This window comes from Bombina bombina, chromosome 1 (assembly GCF_027579735.1).
Source record: "Bombina bombina isolate aBomBom1 chromosome 1, aBomBom1.pri, whole genome shotgun sequence".
NCBI lineage: Eukaryota > Metazoa > Chordata > Amphibia > Anura > Bombinatoridae > Bombina > Bombina bombina.
Window position 1 is genome coordinate 1,126,911,013 of NC_069499.1, and position 16,955 is coordinate 1,126,927,967.

Below are 16,955 nucleotides of genomic sequence, written 5' to 3' on the forward strand. Positions count from 1 at the left end.
GGATCGATGGAAAAATGGTACGAATGGTTTCCATTTTGAATGAAGGAATTTTGAGAAACTTGTTTAGACTCTTGAGGTCTAATATAGGTCTGAAGGTTCCCTCTTTTTTTGGGAACAATAAACAGATTTGAATAAAAACCCTGTCCGTGAACTGGAACAATTACTCTCAAGGAGGAGAGGTCTCTTACACAATGTAAGAATGCCTCTATCTGGTTTGCAGATATAATCTTGAAAGAAGAAATCTTCCTCTGGGAGGAAAGCTTTTGAATTCCAGTTTGTATCCCAGAGACACTATTTCTACTGCCCAGGGATCCTGAACGTCCCAAACCCAAGCCTGAACGAAGAATGACTGCCCTTCATGCTATTTTGGAATGAACAGCAGGCTTCTTGGATTGTTTACCCTTGTTCCAAGACTGATTGGGTCTCAAAGTAGACTTAGATTGCGAATAGTTCCCTTCCCGTTTAGAGGACGAAGGGAAAGAATTTCCCTTGAAATTTTTTAAAGGAACGAAAATTACTTTGTCCTTTCTGTTTATTTCTCTTATCCTGAGGAAGGAGATGACCCTTGCCTCCTGTGATAGAGACAATTTCCTTCAGACCCGGTCCAAACAAGGTCTTACCCTTGTAAGGAATTGCCAGAAGTATAGACTTGGAGGACACATCCGCAGACCAGGGTTTTAACCATAATGCTCTACGGGCTAGGATAGAAAACCCTGAACTCTTAGCTGCCAATTTAGTAATTTGCAGAGAAGCATCTGTAATAAAAGCATTAGCTAACTTTAGAGCCTTAATCCTATCCTGATCTCCTCTAAAGTGGTCTCCGTTCTGAGAGACTGACAGAGCATCAAACCAATAAGCTGCTGCACTAGTGACCGTAGCAATGCACGCAGCCGGCTGCAATAGCAGACCCTGGTGAACATAAATCGTTTTAAGTAGATCCTCCAACTTCTTGTCCATGGAATCTTTAAAAGCACAGCTATCCTCAATGGGAATAGTCATTCACTTGGCTAGGGTGGAAATAGCTCCTTCCACCTTAGGAACTGTCTGCCAAGTTTCCCTAAAAGCGGCCGCTATAGAAAACATCTTTTGAAAAATAGGAGATGGGGAAAAAGGAATACCTGGTCTCCCCCATTCCTTTGAAATAATCTCCGAAGTTCATTTAGGTACTGGAAAAATGTCTGAGTAAGAAGGAACCTCAAAATATCTGTCCAATTTACTCAACTTCTCAGGAACGACTACCACTGTCGAGTCACAGTCTAAAGTCACCAAAACCTCCCTGAGCAACAGACTGAGGAGTTCTAGTTTAAACCTGAAAGATACAACCTCCGAATCAGTCAAAGGTAATTAACTTTTTGAATCTGAAATTTCGCCTTCTGATAGAACCTCCATATCCTCGAACTCAGTTCCCTGGGAGGGTACATTGGAGATTGCCACCATTGCATCAGAAACCTCACTGACAACATGGTTGTCCTTCCTCTTACGTTTGCCTTGTAACATAGGAAAGGCAGATAACGCATCAGAAATTGTAGAAGACATAAGCGCAGCTATGTCCTTTTAGGTAACTCCAGCAGGAGCTAGAGCAGAAGTACAGGGCACTGCTTGTGCGGGCGTTAAATCTTGGGACGCTTGGGGAGACAGCTGTGGCATACTCTTCATCTCATCATTAGAGTCCTCAGAAGCCTTTGAAAAATTATGTTTATGAAAAATCTTTTCCTTATAACAAAGCCCTCAATACAGGACGGACAGAAAGGGATTGGTTCCACATTAGCATCCAAACACATGGAGCAAGTAACATTTTGCACTGCTTCTATGTCCATACTCAAATACAAAAGTATAAATCTTTTTTTAAAAACGTTACTGTCTCTTTAAGAATATGAATAAAAAACCTTGTCTCCTTAAGAAGATAAATTACATATGGCCAAAGCAAATAATTAACATTTTTGATGACAGAAAAAAAAGGTCAAAAAAGAAAAGTTACTGTCTTTTTAAACTTTAAAACCGCAAGTTTTTTTTACTGAGAAACAGAAAAACTTTCCCAATAGATAAATAAAAACTACAAACTGACACCTATATACCTCAGCAACTCTACCTGCCACCAGACTCGCTCCCTGACCGGAACACTTGACTGCTTATTAGATGAGAAGCACGATCTGGACACAGGAGCTCAAACACTCTACAACCGCCTGTCTGATTGTTCAAGAAGACATGTGGTAGTAGAGCTACATGAACACCCATCTCAGTCGGCTGAAAACTGCGCAGTAAACAAACAGCGCACGAAAATGAGGCCCCGCCCATCGTGGGCGTAACTTCTCCTACACCGGAGTAAAAATACATAGGAACTGTAACCACCATAAAAAAAAAAAAAAAAAAAAAACACCGGACCTACTGCGCTTCCCCCGCAACCCAGGCAGTTTAGATAAAACCTCAGTGAGGGTAGTAGACATAACTGCAGCCATATCTTGCAGGGTGAAAGTATTAGACGCACTAGTATTTGGCGTCGCTTGTGCGGGCGTTAACTGTTGTTGCACTTGGGGAGAATTAGATGGCATAACCTGATTCTCTTCTCAGGGGTCTGCAAAACCGGGTTAAAGCTTCGATTTGGCCCAATACAGCTCACAAGGGCCCACCGTAGTTGGAGCTTGCTGCTTGTTTGACAAAAACAGCTGCGCAATTGAGGAGCGAAAATAGGCCCCACCCATCTCACTCGATGTCTCAGCCCAAATGAACCACACTAGAGCGGTCTAAAAACTAGCCTTGTGGGTTCATAAACCCAAAATGAAAGCCATGTGTACCCTCTCAATAAGCATGAAAAACGCCTCACATAAAAACGTTATCAGCACTCCCAGTTATGTAAACGTTTACCCACAAACATTCAAAACTCAGTGTCAACAATTTTTCCTAAGCCCATATATGCAAGCTCAGTAATACCCCTCTATATATTTGAGGATTACTGCTTACCCTTTCCCTCATGGGGATACTGTCCGCCAATTCTGAAATACCAGTCTCTCCAGAAAAAAAATTACTGAACATACCTCACTGCTTATAGCATGAAAAATGTTCCTCACACTGAAGTTTAAGTACTCCTCAGCCATGCTGTGGGAACTGCTCTGGATCTTAGTGACAACTGCTAAGATCATCAGCCCCCAGGCAGAAGTCATAATCTATCTGCTGCCGGAGGGAAAATAGTACACACCGATACCATTTAAAATAAAAAACTCTTGCTTGAAGAAAATAAAAACTTACATTTTATCACCTCTTTCACTTTACCCTTCCTAGTACTTAGAGTAGGCAAAGAGAATGACTGGGGGGTGGAGTCAAGGGAGGAGCTATATAGACAGCTCTGCTGTGGTGCTCTTTGCTACTTCCTGTTAGCCGGAGGATAATATCCCACTGAATCCGCGGACTCGTCGTATCTTATAGAAGAAAAACGCAACATTTTTAGCGAAGGAAAGAATTTTGAGAAACCCCCAAGAAAAGAGGTGGCACATAAAGGTTAATGTTCTCGCTCTTCTAATAAAGAGATGGGATCTATGTCCTAACATCTATGAAACCTATAGATGCCATAGGAAAGTTTTAGTGTGTGTGGGGTGGGGTGGCGGCAACTACATCAAAAGACTATGGGCTCTGTTGAAGCAATGATTGTTGGTATTTTTACTTTTATAAATGTATAAACATACCCTTTTCAATATTTGGTGCTTTAGGTGGGCTTGCAGGTCTCGTTACAGCCTTGGTCTTCTCTGCCTTTGGTTGGGCTTCTTGACTTGCAGCTTTTATCACTTTAGATCTATGAAAACAAAATATTGAAGAACCTTTAAATGCAGTAGAATTGCATACTCAAATGCATAATAAAAAGAATTGAATGTCGCTCTTAAATTTAAAATGAGCAGTATAAATTTTTCATACAAAATTTATAGGGCCAGCAGGAGGATGCAAAGAGCTCCACAGCAAAGCTGTTAAGTATCACTTCCCTTCCCACAAACCCCAGTCATTCGACCAAGGGAAAGGAGAAAAAGGAAATAACACAAGGTTCAAAGGTGCCTGAGGTTTATATACCAAAAAAACTGTCTGAAAAAAAAAAAAACAGGGCGGGCAGTGGGTTTTCTTTCTAATGACACAGTGAATCCACAGACCAATTAATGTTGGGAATCAATACCTAAGCTAGAGGACACAGATAAGGGAGGGACAAAACAGGCAACTAAACAGAAGGCACCACTGCTTGAAGAACCCTTCTCCCAAAGGAAGCCTCAGCCGAAGCAAAAGTATAAAAATTATAAAATTTAGAAAAAGTATGCAAACACAACCAAGTTGCAGCCTTGCAATTTTGTTCCACAGAAGCTTCATTTCTGAAAATCCAGGAAAAAACAGCCCTTGTGGAATGAGCCGTGATTCACTCAGGAGTCTGTTGTCCAGCAGTTTCATAGGGCAAACGAAATATACTGTTCAGCCAGAGCGAAGTAGCAGCCGTAGCTTTCTGACCCTTAAGTTTCCCAGAGAAACAGACAAGGCAGAAGACTGGTGAAAGTCCTAGTCGCCTGCAAAATCAGCGCATGCACCATATCTAGGTGGTGCAGCAAACGCTCCTTAAAAGAAGGATTAGGACACAAAGGAGAAACAATGTTCTGATTAATATTCCTGTCCGAAACAACTTTAGGAAGGAAACCTAACTTAGTAAGCAAAACCACCTTATCAGAAGGAAATATAAGGTAAGCGGAATCGTACTGCAACGCCAAGAGTTATGAGACTCTCCGAGCAGAAGAAATGGCAACTGGCAAAAACTTCTCCAGACCCTCCTGGAGAAAAGACAAAATCCTAGGAATCCTGACTCTACTCCAAGAGTAGCCTCTGGATGAACACCAATACAGATATCTACGCCATATCTTATGGTAAATCAGTTTTGTCACAGGCTAATGAGCCTGGATCAAGGACTCAATGACCGGGTCTGAAAACCCACGCTTAGATAAAATTAAGCGTTCAATCTCCAAGCAGTCAGCTTCAGAGAAACTAGATTTGGATGAAGGAAGGGACCCTGAAGAAGGTCCTTCCTCAGAGGTAGTCTCCAAGATGGAAAAGATGACATTTTCACTAGGTCTGCATACCAGATCCTGCAAGACCATGCCGGTGCTATGAGAATCACTGACACCCTCTTCTGCTAGATCAGAGACTCGTGGAAGTAGAGCGAACAGGGGAAACCAGTATGCTAGACTGAAATTCCAAGATACCACCATGGCATCTATCAGGGCGGCCTGAGGGTCCCTTGACTTCTATCCGTACTTCGGCAGCTTGGCATTCTGCCGAGATGCCAAGAGAACCAGCTCCGGCTGCCCCCACTTGAGGGTCCAGCTGGAGAACACCAGATGGAGCTTCCATTCCCCGGGATGAAAAGTCTGTCTGGCTTAGAAAAACTGCTTCCCAATTTGTCCACTCCTGGAATGTGGATCGCCGTTAGACAGCAGTTGTGGGTCTCTGCCCACTGAAAAATTTGGGCCAAGGAACTCAGAGTTCCTCCCTGGTCGATGATGTACGCCACCGATAGGTTGACCGATTGGAACCTGATAAACCGAGTTAAAAGCCAACTGAGGACAGGCCAGTAGAGTATTGAAGATCGCCCTCAGCTCTAGGATGAAAATCCAAAGACCCTGAGCCTTCAACGAGCCCCAGACTTCTCCCCAACCCAGCAGGCTGGCATCCGTGGTCACAATCACTCAAGAAGAGTCTTGTCGCCTGATCCCGATTTGCAGAGACAGATACGCATAGATCCCGTTCCATTGTCTTAGCATGCATAACTGCAGAGCTCTGAGATGGAATAGAGCGAACGGTATGTCGTCCATGGAAGCTAAGAGACCAATTACCACCATACATTGAGCCACTGACGGCCAAGGAGAAGACCGAGTGAAAGGCAAGAGTTGAAAATCTTGGATTTTCTGACCTCTGTCAGAATATTTTCATTGACATAAAATCTATTATGGTCCCTAAGAACACTAGCCTTGTAGCTGGAACCAGATAACTTCTTCCCAGATTCCCCTTCCATCCGTGGGAGCGAAAAAAAAAAAAAAAAAAGGACAACAAAGTCTCCATATGAGAGTTTGCTTGTTTAAAGGACGGCGCCTGAACCAGAATGTCACCCAGATACGGCACCACTGCGAAGCCCCGAGACCGGATGAGTGCCAATAGAGCCCACAGAACCTTTGAGAAAATTCTGGGAGCTGTGGTGAGGCCGAATGGAAGAGCCACAAACTGAAAATGATTGTCAAAGAAGGCACATCTCAGAAACTTGTGATGATCCTTGTTGATTGGAAACAAGAAGGTACGCATCCTTTAGGTCTATGGTTGTCATGAACTGACCCTCTTGGACCAAGGAAAGAAAGGAACTTAGAGTTTCCAACTTGAAGGACAGTACTCTGAGGAACTTTAGACATTTCAGGTCTAAAATTGGTCTGAATGTTCCCTCTTTTTTGGGAACAGATTTGAGTAGAATCCCAGACCCCGACTATTACTCCCAGGACATAAAGATCCTTGACACAATTTAAGAATGCCTCTTTATCTGGTCTTCAGATGATCTTGAAAGAAGACACCTACCAGGCTTGAGCGAGTGATAAAGCCTGCCCCCTACTGCATCCTCTCCCGGATAGGGGGCAGGCCCTTCATGCAGACTTGGAATCAGTTGCTGGTTTCTTTGACTGCTTCCCCTTGTTCCAAGACTAACCAGGTTTCCAGGAAGACTTGGATTGATCCTGCTTGGAAGAGGGAGGAGAGGAATTACCTCTAAAGTTACGAAAGGAACGAAAATTACTCTGACGTCCTCTTAACCTGAGGGAGAAGAGATCCCTTTCCTCCTGAAATATCAGAAATAATCTCAGCAAAGTCAGGCCCAAACAAGGTCTTACCCTTGTAGGAAATCGCCAAGAGTTTGGATTTAGATAACATCCGCAGACCAGGACTCCAACCATAAGGCTCTGCGGGCTAGAACCGCAAAACCAGACATTTTTGCTCCCAACTAATGACTTGTAAGGAAGCATCCATGATAAAGGAATTGGCTAACTTAAGAGGCCTTAATCCTGTCCTGGATCTCCTTAAGAGTAGTATCCGTCTGAATAGAATCAGACAAGGCATCAAACCAGTAGGCTGCCGCACTGGAGACAGTGGCAATACACACGGCAGTTTGCCATTGGAGACCTTGTTGGACATACATCTTCTTTAGTAATGCCTTCAACTACTTATTCCACAGAGGAATGCTAGCATTTGCAAAATTAACTAGACTTACTAGGATTGAAAGGCGTATCGTAGTCATTCCAAGTAGCCAAAACCTTCTTTAAAATACAAAGGTGTTCAGGCTTCAATCTTAAGGATACTACTCCAGCCTCAGAATAAGGAATTATACTGTCCAAATTTGAGATTTCACCCTTAGAGGCTACTGCAAGCAAAACTCCTCCAGGAGATTGAGAGGAACTGCAGGGCACTGAATGTGTGGCACTGACCAAACCGTATCATCCTGAGAGACATGAGGCTATCAAACCATATTTTCAATTTTAAAAATAAAATCAAACTTAATCATGAACTCAAGTCACTTTGAGAAAAAAAAAACCAGACAAGAGATAGGGTAAGGCTGAAGGCATATAAAAGAACAGACTGCAGTTCCCATTAACCCTGTAACATAAAAACGATTAACACTAATTCTCTAACCATAGAGAAACATAATGGGACCTTATGCCTTTTAGGGGAGGAAATTCAACATAGCAAATATGTAGATTGAAGTCACCTAGATTACCGACAACTGTAGGAATTACAGAAGTCTAAACCCCTTTATCATAAGACAAAAGATTTTATTAAATATTCAATTGATCACTACTGTAGACGATATGGCAATACACATACTGCAAAAACAGTACAACACAGTAAAATAGCCCAACACTCCGTCTCAGTCTAAGGAGGAGTCCGGGTCACGTGAGTGACAGCAAGGTCTCAGACATTGCGCCGATCCGATCCTCCAAGAAGGAGGTGAAGCCAAGGAGCAGCAAAAAACATAATTTATGCTTACCTGATAAATTTATTTCTCTTGTAGTGTATCCAGTCCACGGATCATCCATTACTTATGGGATATTCTCCTTCCCAACAGGAAGTTGCAAGAGGATCACCCACAGCAGAGCTGCTATATAGCTCCTCCCCTAACTGCCATATCCAGTCATTCGACCGAAACAGAGAAAGGAGAAACCATAGGGTGCAGTGGTGACTGTAGTTTAAATTTTAGACCTGCCTTAAAATGGCAGGGCGGGCCGTGGACTGGATACACCACAAGAGAAATAAATTTATCAGGTAAGCATAAATTATGTTTTCTCTTGTTAAGTGTATCCAGTCCACGGATCATCCATAACTTATGGGATACCAATACCAAAGCTAAAGTACACGGATGATGGGAGGGACAAGGCAGGGATTAAGCGGAAGGAACCACTGCCTGAAGAACCTTTCTCCCAAAAACAGCCTCCGAAGAAGCAAAAGTATCAAATTTGTAAAATTTTGAAAAAGTGTGAAGCGAAGACCAAGTCGCGGCCTTGCAAATCTGTTCAGAGGCCTCATTTTTAAAGGCCCAGGTGGAAGCCACAGCTCTAGTAGAATGAGCTGTAATTCTTTCAGGGGGCTGCTGTTCAGCAGTCTCATAGGCTAGGCGTATAATACTCCGAAGCCAAAAGGAAAGAGGTTGCCGAAGCTTTTTGACCTCTCCTCTGTCCAGAATAAACGACAAACAGGGATGATGTTTGACGAAAATCTTTAGTAGCTTGTAAGTAAAACTTCAAGGCACGGACTACGTCCAGATTATGTAAAAGATGTTCCTCCTTTGAAGAAGGATTAGGACACAATGATGGAACAACAATCTCTGGATTGATATTCTTGTTAGAAACCACCTTAGGTAAAAACCCAGGTTTGGTACACAGAACTACCTTATCTGCATGAAAAATCAGATGAGAATCACATTGTAAGGCAGATAGCTCAATGACTCTCCGAGCCGAGGAAATAGGAAACTTCAATGGAATGAAGGGGTTCAAATGGAATGAAGGGGTTCAAACGGAACTCCTTGAAGAACTTTAAGAACCAAGTTTAAGCTCCATGGGGGAGCAACAGGTTTAAACACAGGCTTAATTCTAACCAAAGCCTGACAAAATGCCTGGACGTCTAGAACTTCTGCCAGACGCTTGTGCAAAAGAATAGACAGAGCAGAAATCTGTCCCTTTAAGGAACTAGCTGATAATCCTTTGTCCAAACCCTCTTGGAGAAAGGACAATATCCTAGGAATCCTAACCTTACTCCATGAGTAATTCTTGGATTCACACCAGTAAAGATATGTACGCCATATCTTGTGATAGATTTTCATGGTAACAGGCTTTCGTGCCTGTATTAAGGTATCAATGACCGACTCGGAGAAGCCACGCTTTGATAGAATCAAGCGTTCAATCTCCATGCAGTCAGTCTCAGAGAAATTAGATTTGGATGATTGAAAGGACCTTGCATTAGAAGGTCCCGTCTTAGAGGCAGAGTCCATGGTGGAAAGGATGACATGTCCACTAGGTCTGCATACCAGGTCCTGCGTGGCCACGCAGGCGCTATAAGAATCACTGATGCTCTCTCCTGTTTGATTTTGGCAATCAGTCGAGGGAGCAGAGGAAACGGTGGAAACACATAAGCCAGGTTGAAGAACCAAGGCGCTGCTAGAGCATCTATCAGCGTCGCTTCTGGGTCCCTGGACCTGGATCGGTAACAAGGAAGCTTGACGTTCTGGCGAGACGCCATGAGATCCAACTATGGTTTGCCCCAACGATGAATCAACTGAGCAAACACCTCCGGATGGAGTTCCCACTCCCCCGGGTGAAAAGTCTGAAGACTTAGAAAATCCGCCTCCCAGTTCTCCACGCCTGGGATATGGATTGCTGACAGGTGGCAAGAGTGAGTCTCTGCCCAGCATTTATTTTTGAGACTTCTAACATCGCTAGGGAACTCCTGGTTCCCCCTTGATGGTTGATGTAAGCCACAGTCGTGATATTGTCCGACTGAAATCTGATGAACCTCAGTGTTGCTAACTGAGGCCAAGCCAGAAGAGCATTGAATATTGCTCTTAAATCCAGAATATTTATTGGAAGGAGTTTCTCCTCCTGAGTCCACGATCCCTGTGCCTTCAGGGAGTTCAAGACTGCACCCCAACCTAGAAGGCTGGCATCTGTTATAATTGTCCAATCTGGCCTGCGAAAGGTCATACCCTCGGACAGGAGGACCCGAGACAACCACCAGAGAAGAGAATCTCTGGTCTCTTGATCCAGATTTAGCAAAGGGGACAAACCTGTGTAATCCCCACTCCACTGACTTAGCATGCATAATTGAAGCGGTTGTGAGATGTAGGCACGCAAATGGCACTATGTCCATTGCCGCTACCATTAAGCCGATCACCTCCATACACTGAGCCACCGAAGGGCGCGGAATGGAATGAAGAATACGGCAAGCATTTAGAAGCTTTGATAACCTGGACTCAGTCAGGTAAATTTTCATCTCTACAGAATCTATAAGAGTCCCTAAGAAGGAGACTCTTGTGAGTGGGGATAGAGAACTCTTTTCCTCGTTCACTTTCTACCCGTGCGATCTCAGAAATGCCAGAACTATCTCTGTATGAGACTTGGCAATTTGAAAGCTTGACGCCTGTATCAGGATGTCGTCTAGATACGGAGCCACCGCTATGCCTCGCGGTCTTAGAACCGCCAGAAGTGAGCCCAGAACCTTGGTAGAGATTCTCGGGGCTGTAGCCAACCCGAAGGGAAGAGCTACAAATTGGTAATGCCTGTCTAGAAAGGCAAACCTTAGGAACCGATGATGATCTTTGTGAATCGGTATGTGAAGGTAGGTATCCTTTAAGTCCACTGTGGTCATGTACTGACCCTCTTGGATCATGGGTAGGATGGTCCGAATAGTTTCCATTTTATATGATGGAACTTAAGATCTTTAGATCCAAAATTGGTCTGAAGGTTCCCTCTTTTTTGGGAACCACAAACAGTTTTGAATAAAAACCCTGTCCTTGTTCCATCCGCGGAACTGGATGGATCACTCCCATTACTAGGAGGTCTTGCACACAGCGTAGGAATGCCTCTTTCTTTATCTGATTTGCAGATAACCTTGAAAGATGAAATCTCCCTTGTGGAGGGGAAGCTTTGAAGTCCAGAAGATATCCCTGAGATATGATCTCAAACGCCCAGGGATCTTGAACATCTCTTGCCCACGCCTGGCGAAGAGAAAAAGTCTGCCCCCTACTAGATCCGTCGCCGGATAGGGGGCCACTCCTTCATGCTGTCTTAGAGGCAGCAGCAGGCTTTCTAGCCTGCTTGCCTTTGTTCCAGGACTGGTTAGGTTTCCAGGCCTGCTTGGATTGAGCAAAAGTTCCCTCTTGTTTTGAAGCAGAGGAAGTTGATGCTGCACCTGCCTTGAAATTTCGAAAGGCACGAAAATTAGACTGTTTGGCCTTTGATTTGGCCCTGTCCTGAGGAAGGGTATGACCCTTACCTCCAGTAATGTCAGCAATAATTTCTTTCAAACCAGGCCCGAATAAGGTCTGCCCCTTGAAAGGAATGTTGAGTAATTTAGACTTTGAAGTCACATCAGCTGACCAGGATTTGAGCCATAGCGCCCTACGCGCCTGGATGGCGAATCCGGAATTCTTAGCCGTTAGTTTAGTCAAATGAACAATTGCATCAGAAACAAATGAGTTAGCTAGCTTAAGAGTTCTAAGCTTGTCAACAATTTCAGTCAATGGAGCTGTATGGATGGCCTCTTCCAGGGCCTCAAACCAGAATGCCGCTGCAGCAGTGACAGGCGCAATGCATGCAAGGGGCTGTAAAATAAAACCTTGTTGAATAAACATTTTCTTAAGGTAACCCTCTAATTTTTTATCCATTGGATCTGAAAAACCACAACTGTCCTCAACCGGGATAGTGGTACGCTTTGCTAAAGTAGAAACTGCTCCCTCCACCTTAGGGACAGTCTGCCATAAGTCCCGTGTAGTGGCATCTATTGGAAACATTTTTCTAAATATAGGAGGTGGGGAAAAGGGCACACCGGGCCTATCCCACTCCTTACTAATAATTTCTGTAAGCCTTTTAGGTATTGGAAAAACATCAGTACTCTGCATAGTATTTATCCAGCCTACACAATTTCTCTGGCACTGCAATTGTGTCACAGTCATTCAGAGCAGCTAATACCTCCCCAAGCAATACACGGAGGTTCTCAAGCTTAAATTTAAAATTAGAAATCTCTGAATCAGTTCTCCCCGAATCAGAGACGTCACCCACAGACTGAAGCTCTCCGTCCTCAGGTTCTGCATATTGTGACGCAGTATCAGACATGGCTCTTACAGCATCTACGCGCTCTGTATCTCGTCTAACCCCAGAGCTATCGCGCTTGCCTCTCAATTCAGGCAATCTGGATAATACCTCTGACAGGGTATTATTCATGATTGCAGCCATGTCCTGCAAAGTAATCGCTATGGGCGTCCCTGATGTACTTGGCGCCATATTAGCGTGCGTCCCTTGAGCGGAAGCGAAGGGTCCTAAACGTGGGGAGAGTTAGTCGGCATAACTTCCCCCTTGACAGACCCCTCTGGTGACAATTCTTTTATAGATAAAGACTGATCTTTACTGTTTAAGGTGAAATCAATACATTTAGTACACATTCTCCTATGGGGCTCCACCATGGCTTTTAAACATAATGAACAAGTATCCTCTGTTTCAGACATGTTTGTACAGACTAGCAATGAGACTAGGAAGCTTGGAAAACACTTTAAAGCAAGTTAACAAGCAATATAAAAAACGTTACTGTGCCTTTAAGAGAAACAAATTTTGACAAAATTTGAAATAACAGTGAAAAAAGGCAGTTACACTAACAAAATGTTTACAGTGTATGTAACAAGTCAGCAGCATTGCACGCACTTGCAAATGGATGATTAACCCCTTAATAACAAAAACAGAATAATAAATGACAAAAAAAGTTTTTTAAACACAGTCACAACAACTGCCACAGTCTACTGTGATTGTTACCCTCCTCAAACACGACTTTGAAGCCTTTTGAGCCCTTCAGAGATGTCCTGTATCATGCAGAGGGAAGCTGAATGTCTGTCAGTATTTTTAGCTGCACAGAAAAGCACTAAAATAGGCCCTTCCCACTCATATTGCAACAGTGGAAAGCTTCAGGAAGCTGTCTCTAGGCAGAAATCAAACCAGCCATGTGGAAAAAAACTAGGCCCCAATAATTTTTGTCACCAAACATATTTAAAAACGATTAACATGCCAGCAAACGTTTTAGATTACATTTTTATAAGAGTATGCATCTCTATTAATAAGCCTGATACCAGTAGCTATCACTGCACTTAAGGCTTTACTTACATTAATCCGGTATAAGCAGCATTTTCTAGCAAATTCCATCCCTAGAAAAATATTAACTGCACATACCTTATTGCAGGAAAACCTGCACGCCATTCCCTCTCTGAAGTTACCTCACTCCTCAGAATATGTGAGAACAGCCATGGATCTTAGTTACTTCTGCTAAGATCATAGAAAATGCAGGCAGATTCTTCTTCTAAATACTGCCTGAGATAAACAGCACACTCCGGTACCATTTAAAAATAAACTTTTGATTGAAGAAATAAACTAAGTATAAAACACCACTCTCCTCTTACGACCTCCATCTTTGTTGAGGGTGTCAAGAGAATGACTGGATATGGCAGTTAGGGGAGGAGCTATATAGCAGCTCTGCTGTGGGTGATCCTCTTGCAACTTCCTGTTGGGAAGGAGTAAATCCCATAAGTAATGGATGATCCGTGGACTGGATACACTTAACAAGAGAAAATATCTATATATATAAATATAGACGTATAAATAGGACGTATTTCTACACCCCTGATGCAAGGGCAAAATGCTTTTTATGCAATTTTATGTTTTTCTCCAATAAAGTCAAGTTTTATTATCAACGCTTGGAGGTCTCGCTGGTTCTTTCGTACTAAGACTGTTTACATACCATTTCCCAGCTGAGCCTTGGCGTGCAACGGAACAGCAACAGTCAGAGTGGCGCTACGGGATCACGCAGAGAGAGGAGGAGTTCAGTATCACAGCAACGTGTGCTGCAAATTGGCAGCTGGAAACACACAGACGCTCACCCGGTACAACACTGGTAGAGGTTAGTATAAGGAGGCCGGCGGAGATAGACCCTTGGATATAGCCACTACGCTTCTAAGGTGATTGAATAGACTCTCCGCAACCGCATAGTGGGGCCATATTTTTCGCACAACCTTGAGACTGCCAGGAGGATACCGGGTGAGTTACCATTATTACCTTTACCTATATTCCTCTACGCTACATATCGCCACAGCCTGGAGCTGCAGAGGGGGACTTTTTTGTATATATATATAAATATATATATATATATATATAAAAAAAAAAAACGCTCCATCCGATATAAACATCAAATAAATAGATAAATGAATGGTTAATAGTGGTTTAACTGACTAAACCCTGGTTAACAATGACCATCTATCTGAACTCACATAGGGGCAAGATAAAAAAAACTTCTACACACCGTAAAAATAACGCTGTTATAGTCAAAACTCTAAATAATGCTGAAACAGGCAAATGAATAAAAACAAAACAGCCTCATGTAACTGTTAACCCCCTCATTCTCAAAGGGGGAAACAGCTTCTCTCGTCACACAGTGCCTGCCCACTGCCATAAATAAAATCCCAGCTAGGATATTGTGTCCCATAATAAAGGCTGCAGACCCTTAAAAGTGCACAGTCTCCCCTAGATATTAGACAAAAGGCACTTACCTGCATTCCAGTCATCCGGCAGTCAGACGACCTCACCAATTATGAGAGGATGCCACTCCTCGCAGAGACCTGTGGAAAAAGACAGTAAACCTACTCAGGCTTTCTATACCAGGGCAGCAACCTGTTAGGAACTTGTAAAGGGTGCTTTGAGGCGTTTTCCTAACTGCTTAAAAGCCACCACTGCCCTACTGAAGAGACTAACGTGGAGTATGGCTAGACCCATCTTGAGAGGAAAAGATCAGAGAAATCCTACTATGACTTTCAAAATAACTAAATATTGATTGAAGTGAAATCCATTTTCTTCAGACACCTAACACTTCACCTCCTTGCACGAAAGAGAATGACTGGGGTTTGTGGGAAGGTTAGTGATACTTAACAGCTTTGCTGTGGTGCTCTTTGCCGCCTACTGCTGGCCAAGAGTGATATTCCCATCAGTAATTGATTATCCGTGGACTCACTGTGTCATTAGAAAGAAACATGCTCTAATGCTTTAGAGCATGTAATTTTAAGACTTAACTGTGTTAAACCCACTGCAAAGGGATTAAACATACAGTAGAAGTTTACATCAGAAACCGCAAAGCACTGCTCACCCTGAGCAGAGTGCAGCTGACTAATTTAGAGAGAAGCAGCACAACTCAGATGTGGAACTAGTGCTGCTGATTGGATCAGCAGTCCTCTACAGGTCCTAAGTGGCACTTCTGTGTGCAACTATTATGGCTCTTTAATCCCTCAATTTCTCTGCCCCTTGTATCATTTGACAGCCATCAACTAATCACAAGATAAAATGTATACACAACTCTTGCACATGCTCAGTAGGAAAGAACTTTTACCTCTGATTACCTTGTATCGAAGCCTCTGCAGACTGCCCCCCTTTTCCCAGTTCTTTTGACAGACATGCATTTTAGCCAATCGGTACTGATTAATAAATCACTCCAAGGGAGTGAGCACAATGTTAGCTATATGACACATTAACAAGCATGTTCTAACTTCACATAATTATCTCTATATCTATTCGAAACTGTTAAGATTTGCATTAGTTCAACTAATTTATGGGATGGATGTAAACATTTGAAACTAGTAGCAGGACTGGCGGTAAAAAGGGAAGACCTCCCTGTAATATTGTCCAGTGATTTGGAAATGTCAAATAGATGTCATGACAGCTCTAGGAAGATGCTATATCAGAAGAGGGTTCCAGGAAGCTTCTTGAATGAAACTCTGGGAGGACATGGCTGGATAAAACTTTACATCCTTGCTGCTGAAATTAATTCTAGACTGATGAGTAATATTTTCTTGAATCCTAGACCTGAGGATTGGGAAAAGTATGGATGGCACTCTTCATAAGATCACTACATGAGATTAATCAGTTTTGGTGAAGTAAATAAATCAATTGGAAACAAGTTTATTGCACTCTGCCTATCCCAGATTTTAAAAGTTTATATTACACAACTTAATAGCAAATAAAAAAACAAAAAAAAAAAAGAAACTTCACCTTGGGGCAGCTTTTGGTTTGGCTGGACGTTTAGGTTTGGCAACAAAAGACTCATCTTCTCCATCAATATCAAACTCAGAACAGAAACTGGACTCGCTCATGTCTTTAGGCGACAATTTTTTTGCACTATCTTCATCGCTGAGCTCATCAGAATCAATGTTATAAGTCACTTTTGCTGAAGAAAAGATTACATTGTTTCATGAACAGCAGTAACCACCAAGCAGTCATTTTCAAATGTTCAACCTCTGCTACATAAACTCACTGTTACACACCCACCCTATAACCAGTTTAAAACTAAGTTTTGCATGACCCACTAAGAGGCTATAGTGCTCCCTAGGTTAAAACAATGCACCTCAAGGCACAGTATTTACTCACGTTACAAAACAATTATGTCAGGAGAGGCAATGTAAAGAAATACTTCATTGTAGAGACATCACTTACCTGCAGCACGACGTGGCTGGGCAAGGCGAGGTACTATTTCTTCATCCTCAGTATCACTCCCAGACATTGACATTTTAGGCTCTCTCTTTACTGGTTTAAATGGGAGTGTTGCCTGCTTTTTTCCTTTTGTCTCTTTTGGACCTGAAGATATTTGAATTCACATATAAACAGTAGCAAAACACT

At 42.8% G+C, this 16,955-nt stretch overlaps 1 protein-coding gene across 1 annotated transcript in view; it reads right to left on the minus strand.

Moving 5' to 3' along the window:
- The window catches only part of TOP2A (DNA topoisomerase II alpha), a 129,183-nt gene that overhangs the window by 24,899 nt on the left and 87,329 nt on the right, over positions 1–16,955 (minus strand). Inside the window, exons 30-32 of the mRNA XM_053698397.1 lie at positions 16,773–16,913; positions 16,332–16,506; positions 3,678–3,784 (exon numbers count right to left, since the gene is read on the minus strand). Coding sequence (XP_053554372.1) covers positions 3,678–3,784; positions 16,332–16,506; positions 16,773–16,913 — 423 coding nt within the window. The remainder of the gene's footprint in view (positions 1–3,677; positions 3,785–16,331; positions 16,507–16,772; positions 16,914–16,955) is intronic.